Source organism: Dromaius novaehollandiae, chromosome 25, assembly GCF_036370855.1.
Source record: "Dromaius novaehollandiae isolate bDroNov1 chromosome 25, bDroNov1.hap1, whole genome shotgun sequence".
Classification (NCBI taxonomy): domain Eukaryota; kingdom Metazoa; phylum Chordata; class Aves; order Casuariiformes; family Dromaiidae; genus Dromaius; species Dromaius novaehollandiae.
Window position 1 is genome coordinate 3,666,692 of NC_088122.1, and position 17,720 is coordinate 3,684,411.

The 17,720-nt window shown below is 38.3% G+C and overlaps 1 protein-coding gene across 1 annotated transcript in view; it reads left to right on the forward strand.

Moving 5' to 3' along the window:
• LMNB2 (lamin B2) overlaps nucleotides 1-17,604 on the forward strand; it is a 28,734-nt gene extending 11,130 nt beyond the window's left edge. Inside the window, exons 4-12 of the mRNA XM_026105396.2 lie at nucleotides 679-804; nucleotides 3,248-3,418; nucleotides 6,744-6,869; nucleotides 7,073-7,293; nucleotides 7,885-8,176; nucleotides 8,702-8,809; nucleotides 9,477-9,596; nucleotides 11,029-11,130; nucleotides 12,411-17,604. Coding sequence (XP_025961181.1) covers nucleotides 679-804; nucleotides 3,248-3,418; nucleotides 6,744-6,869; nucleotides 7,073-7,293; nucleotides 7,885-8,176; nucleotides 8,702-8,809; nucleotides 9,477-9,596; nucleotides 11,029-11,130; nucleotides 12,411-12,452 — 1,308 coding nt within the window. The 3' untranslated portion in view covers nucleotides 12,453-17,604. The remainder of the gene's footprint in view (nucleotides 1-678; nucleotides 805-3,247; nucleotides 3,419-6,743; nucleotides 6,870-7,072; nucleotides 7,294-7,884; nucleotides 8,177-8,701; nucleotides 8,810-9,476; nucleotides 9,597-11,028; nucleotides 11,131-12,410) is intronic.
• The last annotated feature ends 116 nt before the right edge of the window (nucleotides 17,605-17,720 follow it).

The window sequence follows — 17,720 nt, forward strand, 5'->3', positions numbered from 1 at the left end:
TTGTGGCTTTAGCACTAGAAAGGGTGTGTCTTGTAAAATTTGTTATTTTGCTGTCAGTTTATAGTTTGAACATCGTTGCTCCTGATTTAAACAGTATGAGAGATCTCCAGCTCACTTATTTTTTAACCTGTATCTGCCTCTCTTGGATATAAAACTAAATTTAAAGAAATCACTGCAAAACACCGAAAATAACATAGTCTGTTTGAAAATTTCCTAGTCAAAAGTTTTTATTTAAAAATTCTTGGTACGTGATTGTCATGAGATATCAGTTTACTAAATGTTGTCCTTTGTGAAGTCCCACATTTTTAAACTCATGCTTAAGTGTCCAGTGGGACTATGCTTGCAAGAAAAAAGATAACATTCAACATACTATGCTTGAGGAATTAATAATCCTCAATTCAGTTTTCGTACTGCATTGAAATACTCCAATATTTGAAATAGCTGATATACAAACATGAAACTTCTTTTAAATATTGATAAATATAAGTGCATATATACCTATACTTACTACTTTTTCTTTTTTTGTTGGGTTTTTTTTGGAAAATCAGTGGCTTGCGCTTAAATTGGTTGTTGTGAATAATTGGGCCAAGGATGTCAAATAAAGACCATAAAGGGCTTGCAGATGGAAAGTAAGGTGCCAGTCAAAATTAAACCTTTAGCTTTTAAATTCTTTACCAGGCTGAAGATGGTCATGCTGTTGCTAAGAAGCAGTTGGAGAAAGAGACACTCATGCGCGTGGACCTGGAGAATCGGTGCCAGAGCTTACAAGAGGATCTGGATTTCAGGAAGAATGTGTTCGAGGAGGTATTATTGACCTAGTAACCTCATCTTCCTTTGGTGTTTGTGCAGCTGTTGTTCAAACTGGCTATCACCAATTGCTAACTAGTCCAGGCTGGGGAAGTCAGTATTATTGTCCTTGCTGTAAATGGGTTAAATAATAGAACAGTTAAAGATTTTGCAAGGCAAATCAGTGGCAGAGTTGGCATCAGAACCTAGTGACAAGGGTAGTGTTCCATGGGCAGCTGAGCTAATGTAACAGCTCACTGCTGTGAAAATGGGAGCCTTGCTCCCCCTCTCCACACCTGGCTGCACAGCCCTGCCCCGTATTCGTACTAGCTTTGGTGCTTGCTGGACTTCACTGTGACCTGTTTTCATTGACCAGAACAATATGCAATTACCCTGCTTTTTGCTGGGGTAGTTTTCTGCCGGTTTAGTGAGTTGGAATGGCTCACAGTGTTTCTAATGAGGACTGAATTTTTCATAAAGTAAATAGTAGGAATGCACAGATGGAGGCTGGGGGGAATGGGAAAGGGTAGCCTGACCTTCTCCATGTACCAGTAGCAAAGTGTTATATCAGTTCACCCCATCTTGTGAAAGCCAACTCTGGTGTTTGATTCTTCTGCAGCCCAAACCTGTCCAGTTGCTGGCTGCTGAGCAACTGCCACATGCTCCCTTCCCTCCTCTCACTCCTCCTAGTTCTCATGTTTGGCTGATGCTGCACAAAACCATTTCAGCCTGATAAGCTGGTAAAATACTTTGGATTTTGTTGAGGGTTTTTTTTCTTTTTACAATTTAGTGGCTGAAGTAAGTCTTATTACGGATTCAAATAAGCACCTGAACTCGATTAAGGGAGGGACAAGACTGTGTAGCTAAGGACAGGGGCTGGAGCAGGCCAAAGAAACGAGTCGGGTAGATCACCCTAAGTTGTACTGAATGTCGTCTCATTCCCGTGCCCTGGATTAATTGGATTGCTGCAAGAAAGTGCAAGTGACAGACCCTTGCTTAGTTGTAGCAGGGCATTACAGTCACTTTTTGATCCCTGAGAAGATCTGTGTTGCTGCTGGCTAAGGGTTAAGTTAAATCAGACAGCAAGAGCTAATTTTACGGCTTGCCATGCTGAAGTAGAGGATTTGAGCTCTTTGATTCCTGTATGGTCAGATTCAAACACCAAGAAAAAAAAGGAATCAGTTTCCTTTAGATTAATGAATTCATTTAGTTCAGTGAAGGGTCCAAAGGCTCATTAGAGTTTAACATCATGGTTTAGTGTGTGGAAAGTGAAACCTGCTCATTCTAGTGGTGATGAACTGCTGGATCAGATCAGCTCTTCACCTGACACTGTGATGCCCCATCATATTTTTGTGGCCTTCAAGGGATCATTGCCTACAGTTACTGGGAGACTGCTGCTTGCTAGTTTTCTTGACATAAAAATTCACCACAGAAGGGAAAATTCCTTCAAGATCATACCAGGGCATATTGTTCTGAGCAGAAGAGTGTGTTTCTAAGAGTGTGTTCCTAGATATAGAGCATTTCTGCAAAGCAACTTGTAAAGTAGTTCTGAGTTTGTGTTAGCCTGCCGTGACCCCAGTTTAGGCATAGAAAGCGAGTCTCGCTGCTCTTGCCTGCTTTTCTGCCTCATGACCATGCTTCAGGCATCCTGCCAGGAATCACAGCCAATCACTTGTTGTTTGTCCTCCCCTGAAGGCAGAAATGGTTTCCTTCTCATACTGTGCGTTCAGGCCTGGCAAGGTCTGTGCACAGCTCAACGTGAGTAAGTCCATGACTATGTCTTATGTCGCTAGTTTGGGATCAGTGTTCTAGGCACTGAGAGCTCACGCTTCTCTAAAAATGAAAACTTTCTCAGCACAGACTCTAACCAGAAAAAATGTATTTATGTCTTCCAGAAAAGACTGTAAAGGATTTGCTTGGGTTGCTAATGTATTGTTAATGTAATCAAAATCTAATGAGTAATGGTAAGGCAGTTTATAGAAAAAGAGAGAATTTGGTTATGCTTAAGAGCAAAATTTAAAGATTTAATTTCTATCTATAATGATTGTATTCAATTTCTTAGTGATCGCAAAAGGTGTTCATTTTTGTTTGACTCCTTAGAGACTGTTTGCTATTGTAATATATGTGTGTATATTGAGAAAGGAAGGGTTTGTATTGCAGGATGTGGGATCTCTCTTTGCTGTGTAAAAATTCATGTTTTCTTCTGCATCCTCTGTTTTTGATTATTGTAGCACAAAATAGCTCCTTGCTTAAAATGTATGTGGATATATTTAAACTTGTTTTTAAGTCAAATCACCTTTATGAATTATCTCCTGCATAGTGAAAAAGGTAACTTGCATCTGTTAACACATGCAGTAATTCTTAGCAATATTGAAGCTTTTTTAATGATGTTGGACTAAATGAAATAGATTCTGCTGTATACCCAGATGTGCAACTTTGTCCCCCTTTTTTTTGTGTTCAGGAAATAAGGGAAACAAGAAAACGGCATGAACATCGTTTGGTTGAGGTAGACACTAGTCGCCAGCAGGAGTATGAATCCAAAATGGCTCAAGCCCTAGAGGATCTGCGAAATCAGCATGATGAACAAGTCAAACTGTACAAAATGGAGCTAGAGCAGACCTATCAGGCTAAGGTAAGAGAGAGCTAAAACCATTTCATCAGTCCTGCTGTCTTTAAGGAGACAAGTAACTGTAATTTGAACAAGCTTTGTCCTGGCAGTCAAATGCCGCCTCCTGTGCTTGTGTGCAAATTGATTCAGTGACATAACAGTAGATAGACGTAATAGGTAAAAATAGCTCTAGCCAGGAATGGCCAGTTTGTGAGGGATCACGAAACCACTGGTGACTGAGGAGGACAGAGTGGGAATGGTGTGTCACACAGCTGTTTTTACAGTGTCTTCTGTTATAAATTTTATTTCTTGATGTTGATAGATGTAGCTCTTCCTCCAAGATGCAGGTGTTGGAGGAGCCTTCAATACAGTGCAATAAACTGTTTCTAAGAACTGTTACTGACTCTGCCTGGAGGAATGAGATGGTTTGGACAGTTCAGGGAATGCGTGCATTGGGACTTTTCTCCTACTGGTGCCTTTGTAATGTTCTTAACCAGTCCTAATGTTCCTTTGTAATGTTCTTAACCAGTCCTAATATTTTTTTTTAAGTGTACGTAAACCTTATCACATTTCAGTGGTCTAAGTCAGTTCTGGACTGGAAAATTACTAGGTGCAGTTTGTAGTTTCACTGAAAAATACCCCAGGGTATTGGATGGTTTTTGAGCAGCCTTTGTGATGAAAATCAGGGTGTATAAACTGGAAACGTGAACACAGTGAGAAGTAATTCAATCTAGAAGAGTGCTGAGTAAACTTCAAAATTTTGGCACCCTTTTGGTTTACCTGCCTGTGCAAATCCTGAGTTAACAGTTCATCCAGCACTGGGGATATAGGAGGAGGAGCAACTTTATTACTGGTACAGTTCCTGGCTACAGGTGTATTTATATTCATTCCCAAAGGAATAAAGCCAGCTGCTAGTTGTCTGGCTACTGAAGATACTTACCAATAATTACAACCACTTCTCTCTTGCCTGGGAGAAACTGTTGTACTGCTTGCACTGTTTCTCCCCTTCCATCCACTTTGAGATTCCCATTGATTTTTTTTTTTTTGATCTGATGATTCACAGTTTGAGAAACATTGATCTAAAAATATTTGACTATTTCTTGAGGCAGCAACAATATAGAAAATAGATATTAAAAACCAAAATGAACAGTTAGCGTTCTTGGCGTTATTTCAGGGACGTTAGGCATGTATAACATTTTTACACAACCAGATACTTGGATTGACTTGTCGCAGTTGAAAGAAGATCCAGGATAGAAGATCCCATGTAGAAAGAAAACGGTCTGCAATGTACAGAGCAGGAGAAAAAAGAAAAGGCAGGGTTCGAACAGCGAGATGAACAAATGAAGCTTTTTTTCCCTCCCATAGATTGGGGAATTCCCCAGCGATTGGTGTTATGGATGAGGCTGGAACAGATGAGTCATAAAAGGATCATCAAGACAGGGGAAAAGCAGGCTTCTCTGTGAGCTTCATTTTGTGGATTTCTGGAACAAGATGTGTCCTTGTTCAGAGTATTGCCCTTCTCAGAGAGCTTGAGCTTTTATGGACTATGGTTTGAAAGCACATTGTTAAGCTTAGCTACTGAGTTTCTCCAAGACGGTTTTCTGATAAGGAGGATCTTAGGTCAAAGCTTACTTCTTGCTCTGACCATGGTCTTTGGTAAAAAGCAATGGAAATGCTAAATCTGAGAATTTGGTATTATGCCAGCATAATGGCAGTGGAAGTGAATGGTTGTGGGCATTCAAATGCCTTTGAATTTTATGTTTTACAAGAAGTTATCCAATATTATTTGACTTGAAGTTCCTTCAAAATCCTTTGCCTAAAAAAGGCTCTACACATGCTTTCTTCCCTACCCGGAGTTCTGTGAACAGTGCAGCTGATGAAATTTCATTTCATAAAGCTCTGTGGCTTACTAGAAGCATGTTTTGACTGAAACCATTCCAGCAGTTGGGGCACATAATTGTTTATTTCCTGTTTGAATTCCCTGGTGTGTAGTAGAATTGTTGAACTCAAGGCATGAAAAAAGATGCTTTTTTTCAGCACTCTGCTTTGATGAAACTTGTTATAATGTACCAGCTCCCTTATTGTTCTGTCAGATTCGGTTAAAACTGGCCACTAAAATTGAAAATTGTTCCTTAATGAAAAGTGAAATTAGTAACAACAACAAACAAACAAACAATGTTGAGAACTATTAGGAGAAGAAGGAGGAACAAAATGAGAGGTGTTGTTTTGCTACTGTGGCAAAACGTCGTCTGGAATGCTGTGTGTAGTTCTGGTCCTTCTTGTGAAGGTAGTACAGAGTAATACAAAGAAGGCCAACAACAATGGTCAGAAATAAGAAACAGGTTCTGCAGGAGGAACATTTAAATAATGCTTCACCTGGGAAAAGAGGCGAGTGGAGAGAAGGGGGGAAATACAATAGATATCTAAAATGGGAATGGCATGGAGAAGGAGAATGTGGAGTGATTGTTTACTATTTTTCAGTATATCTAGGGATAGTTAATGAAACTTTCCTGTGGCAGGTTCAGAACAAGCAAAAAGAGATTGTGTTTCATTATTATATGCATAAACTCCCTGCCACATGGATGCAAAAGGCAGAGGCAAATTCCTGCCTGAAAAATCCATCAAGAGCTATTAAGCACCAAGATACTGTCTCTGACACAGGAAGTCCCTGAGTTGCAAACAGCCAGCTGGGACAGCATACCAGTGAAATACCATTTTATTCAGGTTAGTCCCTGAGTATCTAGGGAACTGTTAGACCAGGTAACCTTTGATCTGACCCGGAATGATTGTTCTTATGACAAACTGGCAGATAGTGTGATCACGTGAACCTCAGCTTTTAGGAAACTAAAGAGCTGCATGTGTAATGGAAGGGGTAATGAACTTTTTTCTCTCATAACACAAGCAAGGTCTGTTTTTACTAAGGTGCGGAATGTAGGAATAGGCCTGAAATAGATTTTTATGGGTCCCAAAGGCATTTCCCTGATGTTACATAATTCTGTTCATAAACTTAATCATACTGCCATTTAAAATTATTTAAGATTAAATTGCTTCTAGTCCATATTGAAAGGAAAGTAAGGAACAACTTCTTTACTATGAGGGTGACTGAGCACTGGAACAGGTTACTCAGAGAGGTTGTAGAGTCTCCATCCTTGGAGATATTCAAAAGCCATCTAAACAGGGCTGTGGACAACATGCTCTAGATGACCCTGCTGGAGCAGGGGGGTTGGACTAGATGATCTCCAGAGGTCATGTCCAACCTCAACCGCTCTGTGATTCTGTTCTATGATTGTGTGATATTTGCAGGATATCTAACTCAATACAAGTGACTCGTATAAAATTTGTCTTCCAGCTGGAGAATGCCAAACTTGCCTCTGACCAAAATGACAAAGCCGCTGGTGCAGCTCGGGAAGAGTTGAAGGAGGCTCGCATGAGAATAGAATCTCTCAGCTACCAGCTTTCTGGCCTTCAGAAACAGGTTAGGGGACTAAATTTGCTTTTATCTCTAATAACATCTCTAAATCTCTGGATGTATTCAAATATCTGTCCTATTCTTTATACTTTCTGAATTTTATGGGGACAAATGTTTGTTTTATTAATTTGGGTGGAGGGTGAACTTTGAACTTTTTTGCTGTATCCACATAAATGCCCTCTGGGTTTTCTGTTGTGCTGTCTCCCTAGGCTAGTGCAGCAGAAGATCGCATTCGTGAATTGGAGGAAATGATGGCTGGTGAGCGGGATAAGTTCAGAAAGATGCTAGATGCCAAGGAGCGAGAGATGACAGAAATGAGGGACCAGATGCAGCAGCAGCTTACAGAGTACCAGGAACTGCTTGATGTTAAATTAGCACTGGACATGGAAATCAGTGCTTACCGAAAACTCCTGGAAGGAGAAGAGGAAAGGTAGGTACAGATGCCACATGCTTCTGTTAGGACTAGCAGGTGTTATTTTCATTACTTATGTTTTTTCCTGTTTGAGCAGCAATGTCCAAATTTTGTTCCACTGAAGTGGCTTCACACCTCAGTATGCTGCATGGAACACTTGCAAGTGTTCTCATCCGAACACCTGTCTTGGTTAACATTTTATAATTTTCTCAAAATACAGTAAAATACATAATTCTGTGCTTGACATTCATCTCTTCATGTAAATGTTTGTACTTTGGTGTTTCCCTGTTTTTGTATGATCAGGCCCAAGAACAGTGTGCTCAGAGGTAGGTTTACTGGAGGGGAAAATTAAGTGGTCTGTGGCACTGCTGCCATGTCACATAATCATATTATCAGAGATCTCCTGTGGCTGTATAGCCCCCTACTTTGTTTATATGCAGTCTTCCTGACACATGCAGTGAGGCTGCTTTTAGCTCTGGGACGTAATACAGTCTGGGTACCAAGTATATTGTGGCATCTTATTTTGTGTGTAGTTCCCTGGATTCGTTAAAAAAAAATCTAACTTAATTTTCTTTCATTTGATTAAAATGCGTGCTTGACTGTGTCCAGGTTGAAGCTGTCTCCAAGTCCTTCATCCCGTGTTACAGTCTCTCGGGCTACCTCCAGCAGCAGCAGTAGCGGTACTTCAGTTATTCGCTCTTCCCGAGGCAAGAGAAAACGGATTGAAGCAGAGGAACTTTCAGGCAGTGGGACAAGTGGAATTGGCACTGGAAGTATTAGTGGCAGCAGTAGTAGCAGTAGCTTCCAAATGTCCCAACAAGCTTCAGCTACCGGAAGTATCAGCATAGAAGAGATAGACTTGGAGGGCAAATATGTTCAACTTAAGAACAATTCAGAGAAGGTGAGTGTCAGCAGAACTCCTAGAAAACACTAAGGAAGAGCTAAATAGAGATGTTACACAGCCGTTTATAGCACAAGCAGGTAGAGTCACTTGGAGAGGAGGAGCAGCATCTCAAGATGCATCATTCTGCAGTAAATGACAGTGGCATTGGAATGCTGGCAGTTCTGTGCTAGCACTAGTGTAATGTTTGGTGCAGGAAGAGAACATGGTTTGTGTCCAAGATGTCTAAATACATGCATGATGGTACCTAGTTCATGGAAACAGCCTCGCTGCCTCTTGCAGAACTACTTGGAAGAAAAGAAATGTCTGTTTAAATCTGCTGAATGACCTGATGGGACTTGCACTTTACATTATCGTTGGGTATAGAAAAATACTTTCAAGTGAGAATGCAGATGACTAACAACCATGTAAATAAGTTTATATTCACGTTATTTTGATAAGTAAAAAGAACTAGAGAAAACTATGATACCTGCCTGTTAGCTCTGCTTTGCTGACCCTATATAAACTTAAAATTCTCTCCATTAGGATCAGTCTTTGGGTAACTGGAGATTGAAGAGACAAATTGGAGATGGAGAAGAAATTGCTTACAAATTTACTCCAAAGTATGTCCTCAGGGCTGGGCAGACTGTAACAGTAAGTCATAGAACATATTCTTTTGTTGATGTTGTGGCAGTTGTAAATCTGGCATTTAGTGTAGCTTGATTTGGTGTACAACTTCTGCTCTCATGGGTCTCACTCCAGTTCTAAAAACGTTAAACAGGAGGCGAATTTTCGTATTGGCAGTTTGATTAGAGGTTCTCAGCCTTAGCTATAATAGAACAGCTCTTTTCTATAATTTTGTATTCAATCTGCAACAGATACCTTTTCAGTAGGTAAAAAAATAGCTTTCCTTTGGTCTGTTCCTATTATTTCTACTGACGTATCAGTTGCATCGGATACCTATAAAAGATTAAATTGGTACACGTACAAGCTGCATTTTATGTCACTAGTCCATACAGTGCAGTCATTGAAACTGGTTGGAGAAATTGCTATATTCAGAAAATAACTGATCACTGAAATATTAGATTAATTTCTTTTCTCTTGTCTTTAGCTGTGGCTAGTGTTATTTTATTTTATTTTTTTTGAAGACTGAGAATGTTATCTTCCTACAAGTAATGGTATAGATAACAGCAGGGTAAAACTGCCATTAGAATTTGAAAACAAAAGTGGTATGGAGAGAGAAGGAGAAGAAATAAGGATTTTGTATATTTAAAAATAAAATGTATGCAAACAGCTGATAACAGAGTGTCTTTCTCACTAGATTTGGGGTGCAGATGCAGGTGTATCTCATAGCCCCCCTTCTGTTCTCGTGTGGAAGAATCAAAGCAGCTGGGGTACTGGAGGAAATATCCGCACATACCTCGTAAACTCTGATGGAGAGGTAGGTTGTGCCTTTGGAAAAGGGCTGTAGGCTGGGTTATATCCCAGAATCTTTAATGCATTCTTAAAAAGATCATTATTTTAAGATTTCCCTTATTGTCTTCTAGAATAAGATAATTTATAACATTGAATTAATTAAATATCTATAAGTATCTATGAGATTTTAGGAAACTTTAGGGAACTCTGATCATCAGTCTGATCACATCCATAGACTTTTTTTCCTGTTTTAGAAAACCTCCATACCAGTAGAGGATTTGTTTGAAATTTGTGTATGTGTTTTATGTAGAAGAGACAAAATAAGTAGTGCTGTCAATTCAAAGCTATGGTATTTAGTGCTTCCAATATTATGGAATTTATATTCATAAACAATATGAATGCAGGAAGATGGCAGTCTTTTCAATGTTGGAACTATATCAGAAGTTTCCATTTGGCACAGGTTCCTGTGTATTCTGCATTGTCCTACATCTGCCCACAACTGATTTTTTTAAAACCATCCCTGCAGAAGACTCCTGCAAGGGAGGATCGTGCTTTGGCTGTTATTCGTAAATGTGCCATTATCTCAGCAGTCCGGTAGGAATAGGAAAGTGACACAAACCAGAATTGTATCAGTTTTCATACTGCCTTTCTTGCTGGCAATTCTGTGGAAGCACTTTGTGCAGGAACAGCAGCACAGGACAAGGTAGGAGGGAGGGTCATTTGTACAAGAGGAAAGCAAACTGACTCTGTATTCAAATAGAAGAAATCATTAAGTATCTGAAAAAATCTCAAATCCATGTCCTTTCCTATTGTGGTTATTTGCAGTATCTCTGCTCGGAAGTGGATGTTTAGGGCAACTTTCTCCACAAGTACAAATTTGAACTTCCAATATCAAGGGTGCAAGTGTTCAGAAGAACTTCTTTAGGATAAGAAGTGCTAAAAATAATTTAGTAATAAGGGAAGCTTCCTAAGATTTTAAAATTCCTTTTAGTGCCTGATTTGAAAGACAGTCCTGATAATTGACATAGGCAATTGATACAGAATATTAGTAGAAATAATGAAGGTCCTTAGTGCTGTGCAATCATATTGAGAAACTTTAAATTTAGTTTCTTGCATTCCAGTATGTCTCAGACAGCTCCTAGCTGGGTCTGCTATCACCTTGTATACAAGTAATGAGTACAACAACATGACCCACTTCCTCCCAGATCTGTAGGTAATGAAAGAAAATTGCTGAAGCTAAATTACATTACTTTGCCTTCTGGTGAATAGAAATAGGAATGATTTTGTGGTTTCCAAAGTCTTACGCAGTATTTCTTTACAAAACTAGTATGCTGAATTTGAGGGAAGTTGCTTTAATACCCCTATTAAAGTTTGGAGGGTTTATATTGATGATATAGGAAAAACTCAAGAGATACAGCTAGAATACTGACCAGCTCTTTATCTGTCCATTTGTGTAGGAAGTTGCAGTGAGAAGTGTTACTAAATCAGTAGTCATGCGAGAGAATGAGGAGGAAGAGGATGAAGCAGAGTTTGGAGAGGAAGACCTTTTCAACCAACAGGTAATAAGATGGTTTAAAAAACATGTTTAACTTGTGCCTGGTCAGCTGGATCAATCAGGCATTGGACTATGGAGGTCCCTTCAACTTTTGCCAGCTCTGAGCTTTCTGCCCCATTTTTCCAATGGGTGCCTGCAGAGGGTGATGTCAGAACAATCTGCAGCCCTGCAGCATTACTACAACGCACAGAGAGAATAAACACTGAGCACATTCTTTTAGTTAAGAGTTACATGAATCAGTAACGGTCCAGTTCAAGCAGTGGCTAACGTCAGGTCTGGATGCCAGGGTATACATGAAAATATCCCATGGATCACAGATTTACAGTATTGCAATAACTTAGACTGTTTTTAGGGTTAGTAAGATTAGTTTTAGTAGTCAGTGTTCCTCCCATTCCTAAGTTTGTCTCTCTATAAGTTTGTCTCTGTGGCATTCTTGCTCTACACAGAGGAAATATCCTGAGAATATAACTGTTAAACACCAGGAAAGGGGGAGTATTGCTGCAAGCCCCAGCTTATTGGCTTATTTTCTGATAGCATGCAACTACTATATTTGAAGTAAACTTGGTTTTCCTTAATAACACCATCTCTGTGCTTCCATAACTCTTAGTTAAGTATTGTGAAATAACTGACCAACAGTTGGCAGAGAGAAAAGGAGCGAAATCCTCTATACAGGTGATACTAGAAAACATGTTGAAGTTATTTCAAACTTGAGCAATTGGTTCTCTTGATCAGCGACCATTATTGTCTCTTTTTGTAAAAAAAAATTCATGTTCATTCCATGCAGGTTTGAAGTTGAGTTTTGAAAGCTTTTTTTGGTTTTAAGGAGGTCAAGTAGTGTATTCAGAAAGCAAAGCAGCTGAAACAGAAATTCTGTAACCAAAGAAGCAGCTATACAGCATAGACTTTTGTACCAAGTATGTGGACTAACTTCCATGGTGTACATGTATCAGAAGTATATAATGTGTGTATGTGTTGTTTCAAATGGAAACAACATTTGAAATAGAGGATGATGCAATGATTCATTTGCCATCTCTATCAGCGTTGACAGTACAGAAATTAGCCACTCAAGAAATCCTAGAAAACGGCAACAACCAGGGTAGCAGTGTCTGAATTGTGGCAGTAGACTGTGACTTGTGCTATGCTTTCTCTATATTTAGCAATGTCCCTGAATCTAACTAAACTAGGAGAAATGCTTTTACAACTGAGATGATAACCAGAGCCTAGACTTACAGTATGAAGAGCTAGTAAGAGTATAGCTGAGTTAAACTGTCTGTCTTATTTTAGGGGGATCCCAGAACAACCTCTAGAGGATGCTCAGTGATGTGAAGAGAGAAAAAAGAAAACTATTATTTGCTACTTTTATTTCCTTTTTCTTTTTTTTTGCTAATTTTTTTCCCTCCAGAGCCACTGAAAACTATTTTTATATGTATCATCTGATTTCTTTAAAGTTTACTCCTTGGTACATTTTTATAAAAAAACAGAAAAAACCTTAAACGAACAAAACTGCCAGAATTTTTAACAAATTCCTTTATTTTTCCCTCTTTGTTGAAAACACTATATACTGCGTTTTGCCCCATACAAAGTTTAAGGTCTGATGTACAAAGCTGCAGTGGAAAAGAAATTCTTAGCTAAAATGGGACGGGACTTCTTGAGGGTGTGATAAAACTATAACTAATGTACATATAACCTTGATAGCTTACCAAAAAGTAAAAGAAGTTAAAAAAGCGCATTCGTGTGCAGAGCGTCGGGAGAGACTCAAGATAGTGCTTCCTCCATCCTTCAAGAAATGATAGTGTCTTACTGGTATCCTCAGTGGTGCCCAACTTAGGAAAATTAGACGCCAAATTCATCAGAAATGCTCCTCCACCAGCGGAAGTGACAAAGGGAAGTTGCATTTTAAACAGGTCGTGGCATATTTTCTTACTCCAAGTAGGATTTGGCAACCTGGTGGTAAGGACATCCAGATCCTTTTAAAACTTTAGCTCCTTATTATTATTATGGCAGGTGGACAACAATGGGTTCTGCTTATTGAAGATAGACACCATCTTAATGCATTGAAGTGTGAAAACCAGAATTTTAACTATTGCATTTTTAGGGGATTTTGACATTGTCACAAATGAGACCTTGTTAAATCGTAAACGCAAGTTGTGGTGTACAGTGGTTAAAATGTTGAGCATCATGGTTTAATGTTTTTGATGTATTTGACATTAAACAATGATTAAGATTTTAGATGTTAAAAATATTTTTACTTTTGGCAATGATAAAAATTTGGGACTTTAAAGGTTATCCTGTGTAAATGTTGAATTTTTTTTTTCTTTTAATCAGAGCTAGATGCAGCTTGTTCATTCTTCTCTTATTCAAAGGGACGTTGTCAGATATTTTAAGAAACTATTTGCAAAATAGTACAGAAATATTTTAATGATATTTTATTAAAGTTAACAGGAAGTGCTGTTGGTTTGAACATAACCACTGCTTTGCAGCATTCAGATGCTCAGAGTAAACTCCAACAGTGAACAAAGTGAATAATGCTTTTTATGAAGAATGCTTTATATTGGTAGCAGATGTTTTTTATTTCAATGTGATGTCTTTTGTATCTGACAGTGCCCCTTTAGGTTAAGGTTTCCTCTGCTGTATTTCCGTGGAGGTAACTCTTGCCTCCTGGAAGGTTATTCATGCAGTAGTGCATCTTAAAAATGGAAGATGCTTGACTGCTCCAAAGAATGTATTGGCTAAAGTATAAGCAAATGTTCGTTTGGGTACCATTTGATACCAGCACAGAATCCTGTTGTTACCTGCGCTCTTGAACTCTGATCTTGCTATTCAAATAGTTTAGACTCATCAAACAGGCTACAAGGTTTGGATGTTTTCGGTGGCTTTCGGATGTTATGTTCTCTGAACAATATTATGACTGACAGATATAACCTAGAAAGTCAGTTTAGTGGCTTTGACTGATGGCTTTGCAATGCAAGTAGGGTGGGAAAGCAAGCTACTTTTTTAAAGCTTATAGATTTATTTTGTCATTTAAAAATAAATCTAAGATGCTACTTTCTTCAGAAGTTCGAAAACACTTGGGTGGGATGATTGAATTACTGAAAATAAATGTTAATGAAATTTAGAATTATGCTTCAATGCATAATCAGAAGATCCATTATGAAAAAGCAGTAGGCTGTTTGGGATAATGGGATAAGTTGGTCATTTTTCTAATGTCATTTCCCACCTTGTAGAAGGCTAAATATGTAGTAAATCATGTCTCTCTCTCTCTGTAATATGTATCTAGTGAAATTATGTTTCTCAGACATACTGTTATCAATTACCTTTTCTAAATTTGTTGTTATGCAAATGAATGCAATCAATGTAAAACTGTCTTTACAATGCACCTTCCAGCCACTGGACAAGCATATTCCTTTCTGACCCACAACTTCTATAATACATTTTCATAATGTTTCAGGGGGGGTTGTGTGTTTTTTTTTCCTTAAGATCTGTATTTATTTGTTTACATTGGCCAGTTTCCAGATTGCTTGTTTTGCTTTAAGATTGTCCTGTAGCTTAAGTACTAAAGCAATGAATGTGCAGTTCACTGGAGAATCTTTTTTTTTTTTTTTCAGTGATTTCTTTCTGTAGAGAATGGGCTAGAAAGGCAGCTTGAATGAGGAAGGACCTCATGCTACCTGAGCCATAGTTTTCTTAACAGCTACTGTATGGAAGAATATATCTTCTTGTAGCCCATAAGGACCAGATCTTGTTTGAATACTGTGCCCTTTAGTAACAGTCTGCAGAATTTGACCCTGGATTTGAATTGTTTCCTGTAACTTTGGAAACACTATTTTCTTCTTCAGTGCCATGTTTAGATATATACAGGTGTTCACTGGCACTGTGGGAAGAGCTGAATAGAACAGACTAAATGTGGGTGATTCTGTCACCGTAGTGGTTTCTGAAAGGCTACTTAAAATATGAGAAATAATTCCTAGCTGTAAATTAGAAGACAAACTACTGTATTCCACTTCCTGTTTGCATTTATGTCTGTCTTATTTAGACACCGTTCTTTCCATTTGCTTTTGATGCTAAGTTTCCATATAACTGCACTATCAGTTAAAAGTTGGTGCTCTATACTGGGAGGTTTTTGGCTATAGCAAACCAGAGAAGCACTGCCTCTTTTTTTCTATCTTTCAAGGATTTTTAAATTTAATTATTTTCAGTATAATTAAAGCTTTTTCTTCAAATAAAATCCAGTGTCCCTATGCCCTGTTTTCCTATTTCATCCTGGAAGTGAACCACTCTTGAGGAATCTGGAGAATCATCAGCATTTCTACTCCAGTGTCTGATGTCAGGTGTAGAGCTTGAAAAAGAAACAGATTTGACTTGTCAGAAAACATGATTTTGAGGCTTTTCTAACTAGGGAAATTAACCAGTGTATCTTACAGCAGAACAGTTCTTTCAGTGTAACTCCCCATGTGGATGTTTTTATTCCAGAAAAATAAACAACTTTATTCTGGATGAAGTAGTAAAAGTCATCCCCTAGAACTAGGTTATTCTTTTCATTGGGTAGATTATCAACAGAGAATGATACAAAGTACTGCTATATGTGTACCTAAGTTCTTGTGCTGTGTGAAGAAGCTTGTGTTAGAAGAAATCCAGCTTTCTGCAGAACCATTTGTAGCGTGGCATCCTGCAGAGTGAGATAGGGTTACACAGCCTCTGTCATTCATGCCACTTGCTTTCCCTGTGCTTCTGTATTTGTTACTTTAGCTGTTGTGTTGTACTGACTTCTGAAAAGCAGCTCCTTATTCCAAGCAATAGAGTATCTATAATTCCTTTGTTGCTGCACAGCTTTTCTTCCCAGTGTGTCTACTGAGGTTAGTTCAGGACTCTGGATTTGCCCCTGCAAGAACAATAGTTTACAGCAATGCATTGATCATTTGTCCTCAGCACTGTTTTGCCATTAGATGGGAGTCTGCTGGCATAAATAGCGTTAGTAGCAGTAACCAAAAAGTCTCAGGAAGAAAATAAACATCTGCTTCCCATGGCCTGTAATGGAAAAGCCAGACTAGCTTGTCTGCAGCTTGCATTTGCCATGAAAATTGCATCGCAGTGTGAAGCAGATCATACTGTGAAAGGAGATTCACTTAACGTGCGTGTATATCCTTGAGCAACATGACACCTCATGTTCATTTCAGGGGGGTCTTTTTTTATACACCTTCTTCTAAGCTTTTAATGCTCATTCTGTATAAAGGCCCTTTACCTGCAACGTGAATAGGGGTTGGTTAGAAGAGGCTCTTAGAAATCCTCTCTGCTCCCCCAAAATGTTTGAGAATCTGTTTCTTTTGTGTGTCAAGCAGATTTCAGTACTTGTTGCATGGTGTATGTTTTATGTTTTGTAGCTACTTCTCTCACTTCCTCACTGTTAAGCCATTTTATTACTACTTTCTTTATCTCCTTTTGAAAGTCTTATCTCTAAACAAAGGCATATCCATATTGGATACTGGATTTTATTGCCACTGTTGGGTCCAAACCCAAATGATGTGTGAGCAGTGAACAAAGCCTTGTTGTAGACCAGTGAGTGGAAGGTGAGATAGTGATTGCATTTTTTAAAGCGTTATTTTAGCTGAATGTGAAGACAAATCACCTTAGAGATTTTCTTTTGTCTAATACATAAAATGGCCTGGGAAACAGAATTTTTATTTGCCCTTCAATATGCTTAGCTTTAAACCACTTTAAAATAATGTAAAAGTGTTCTTTTTTTTACATAAGACCATATTTACATGTGATTATTATTTGTAAGCATAATGCCTTTCTTGAAATGCTAATGTCTAGAGAGTGAAAAGGATGCTTAATTTTGAAAGACTCAGTTCAGAATAGTGCAAGCACTATATTGACTTGGAGATCAGGAAAAGGAAATGTACTCTATTGAACTTCCAAAACTTCTAGTTACTTTTAATGAAGTAGTGATTCTGTGTTGATAAGGTAGATGTTTTTGTGTATTCCAGCCACCCAGATCATCATTACACTAAAACTATAAGCAATAAGCTATTTTAAACAAGTTTAAGCCAAAAGGCTTTACATTTGGGCACAATGGTACCATTTTCGTTGAACTCTATTTTCATAACAGTGATGCCTTGTGACTTGAATTGTGACTTTTTTTTAAACACAATCTTATTTAGATAGCTCTGTTTTTAGGTCAATGGTCAGTTTAACTGGCCCTCTTTGGGCAGCTGCTGCAAAAGTTTTTGGAAAGTTCAAGTTTTTAAAATCAGGAATTGTGAAAAAATGTTATAAATAAAAAGACAAAATGATGGAAACGTTCATGTGGAGCTTAAGAAGACTACATAATGATCTAGACTTTATCATTTCAAAGGTTTTTTTGTTGTTGTTTTTAAGAATATGCATGCCAAATGTCCTGTCTTTTTCAATGATTTGTAATATACATTTTATGACTGGAAACTTTTTGTACAACACACTCAAATAAATGTTTTGCATTTTATTTGCTTCCTTCTTTAAATTAAAGCACGAGAGAGAGGCCACATGGGCTGTTTGAGCTAATTCATCCCAGGGGACCTTCCTGCACATAGAGGAAACAGGGATAATTAACTATCCACA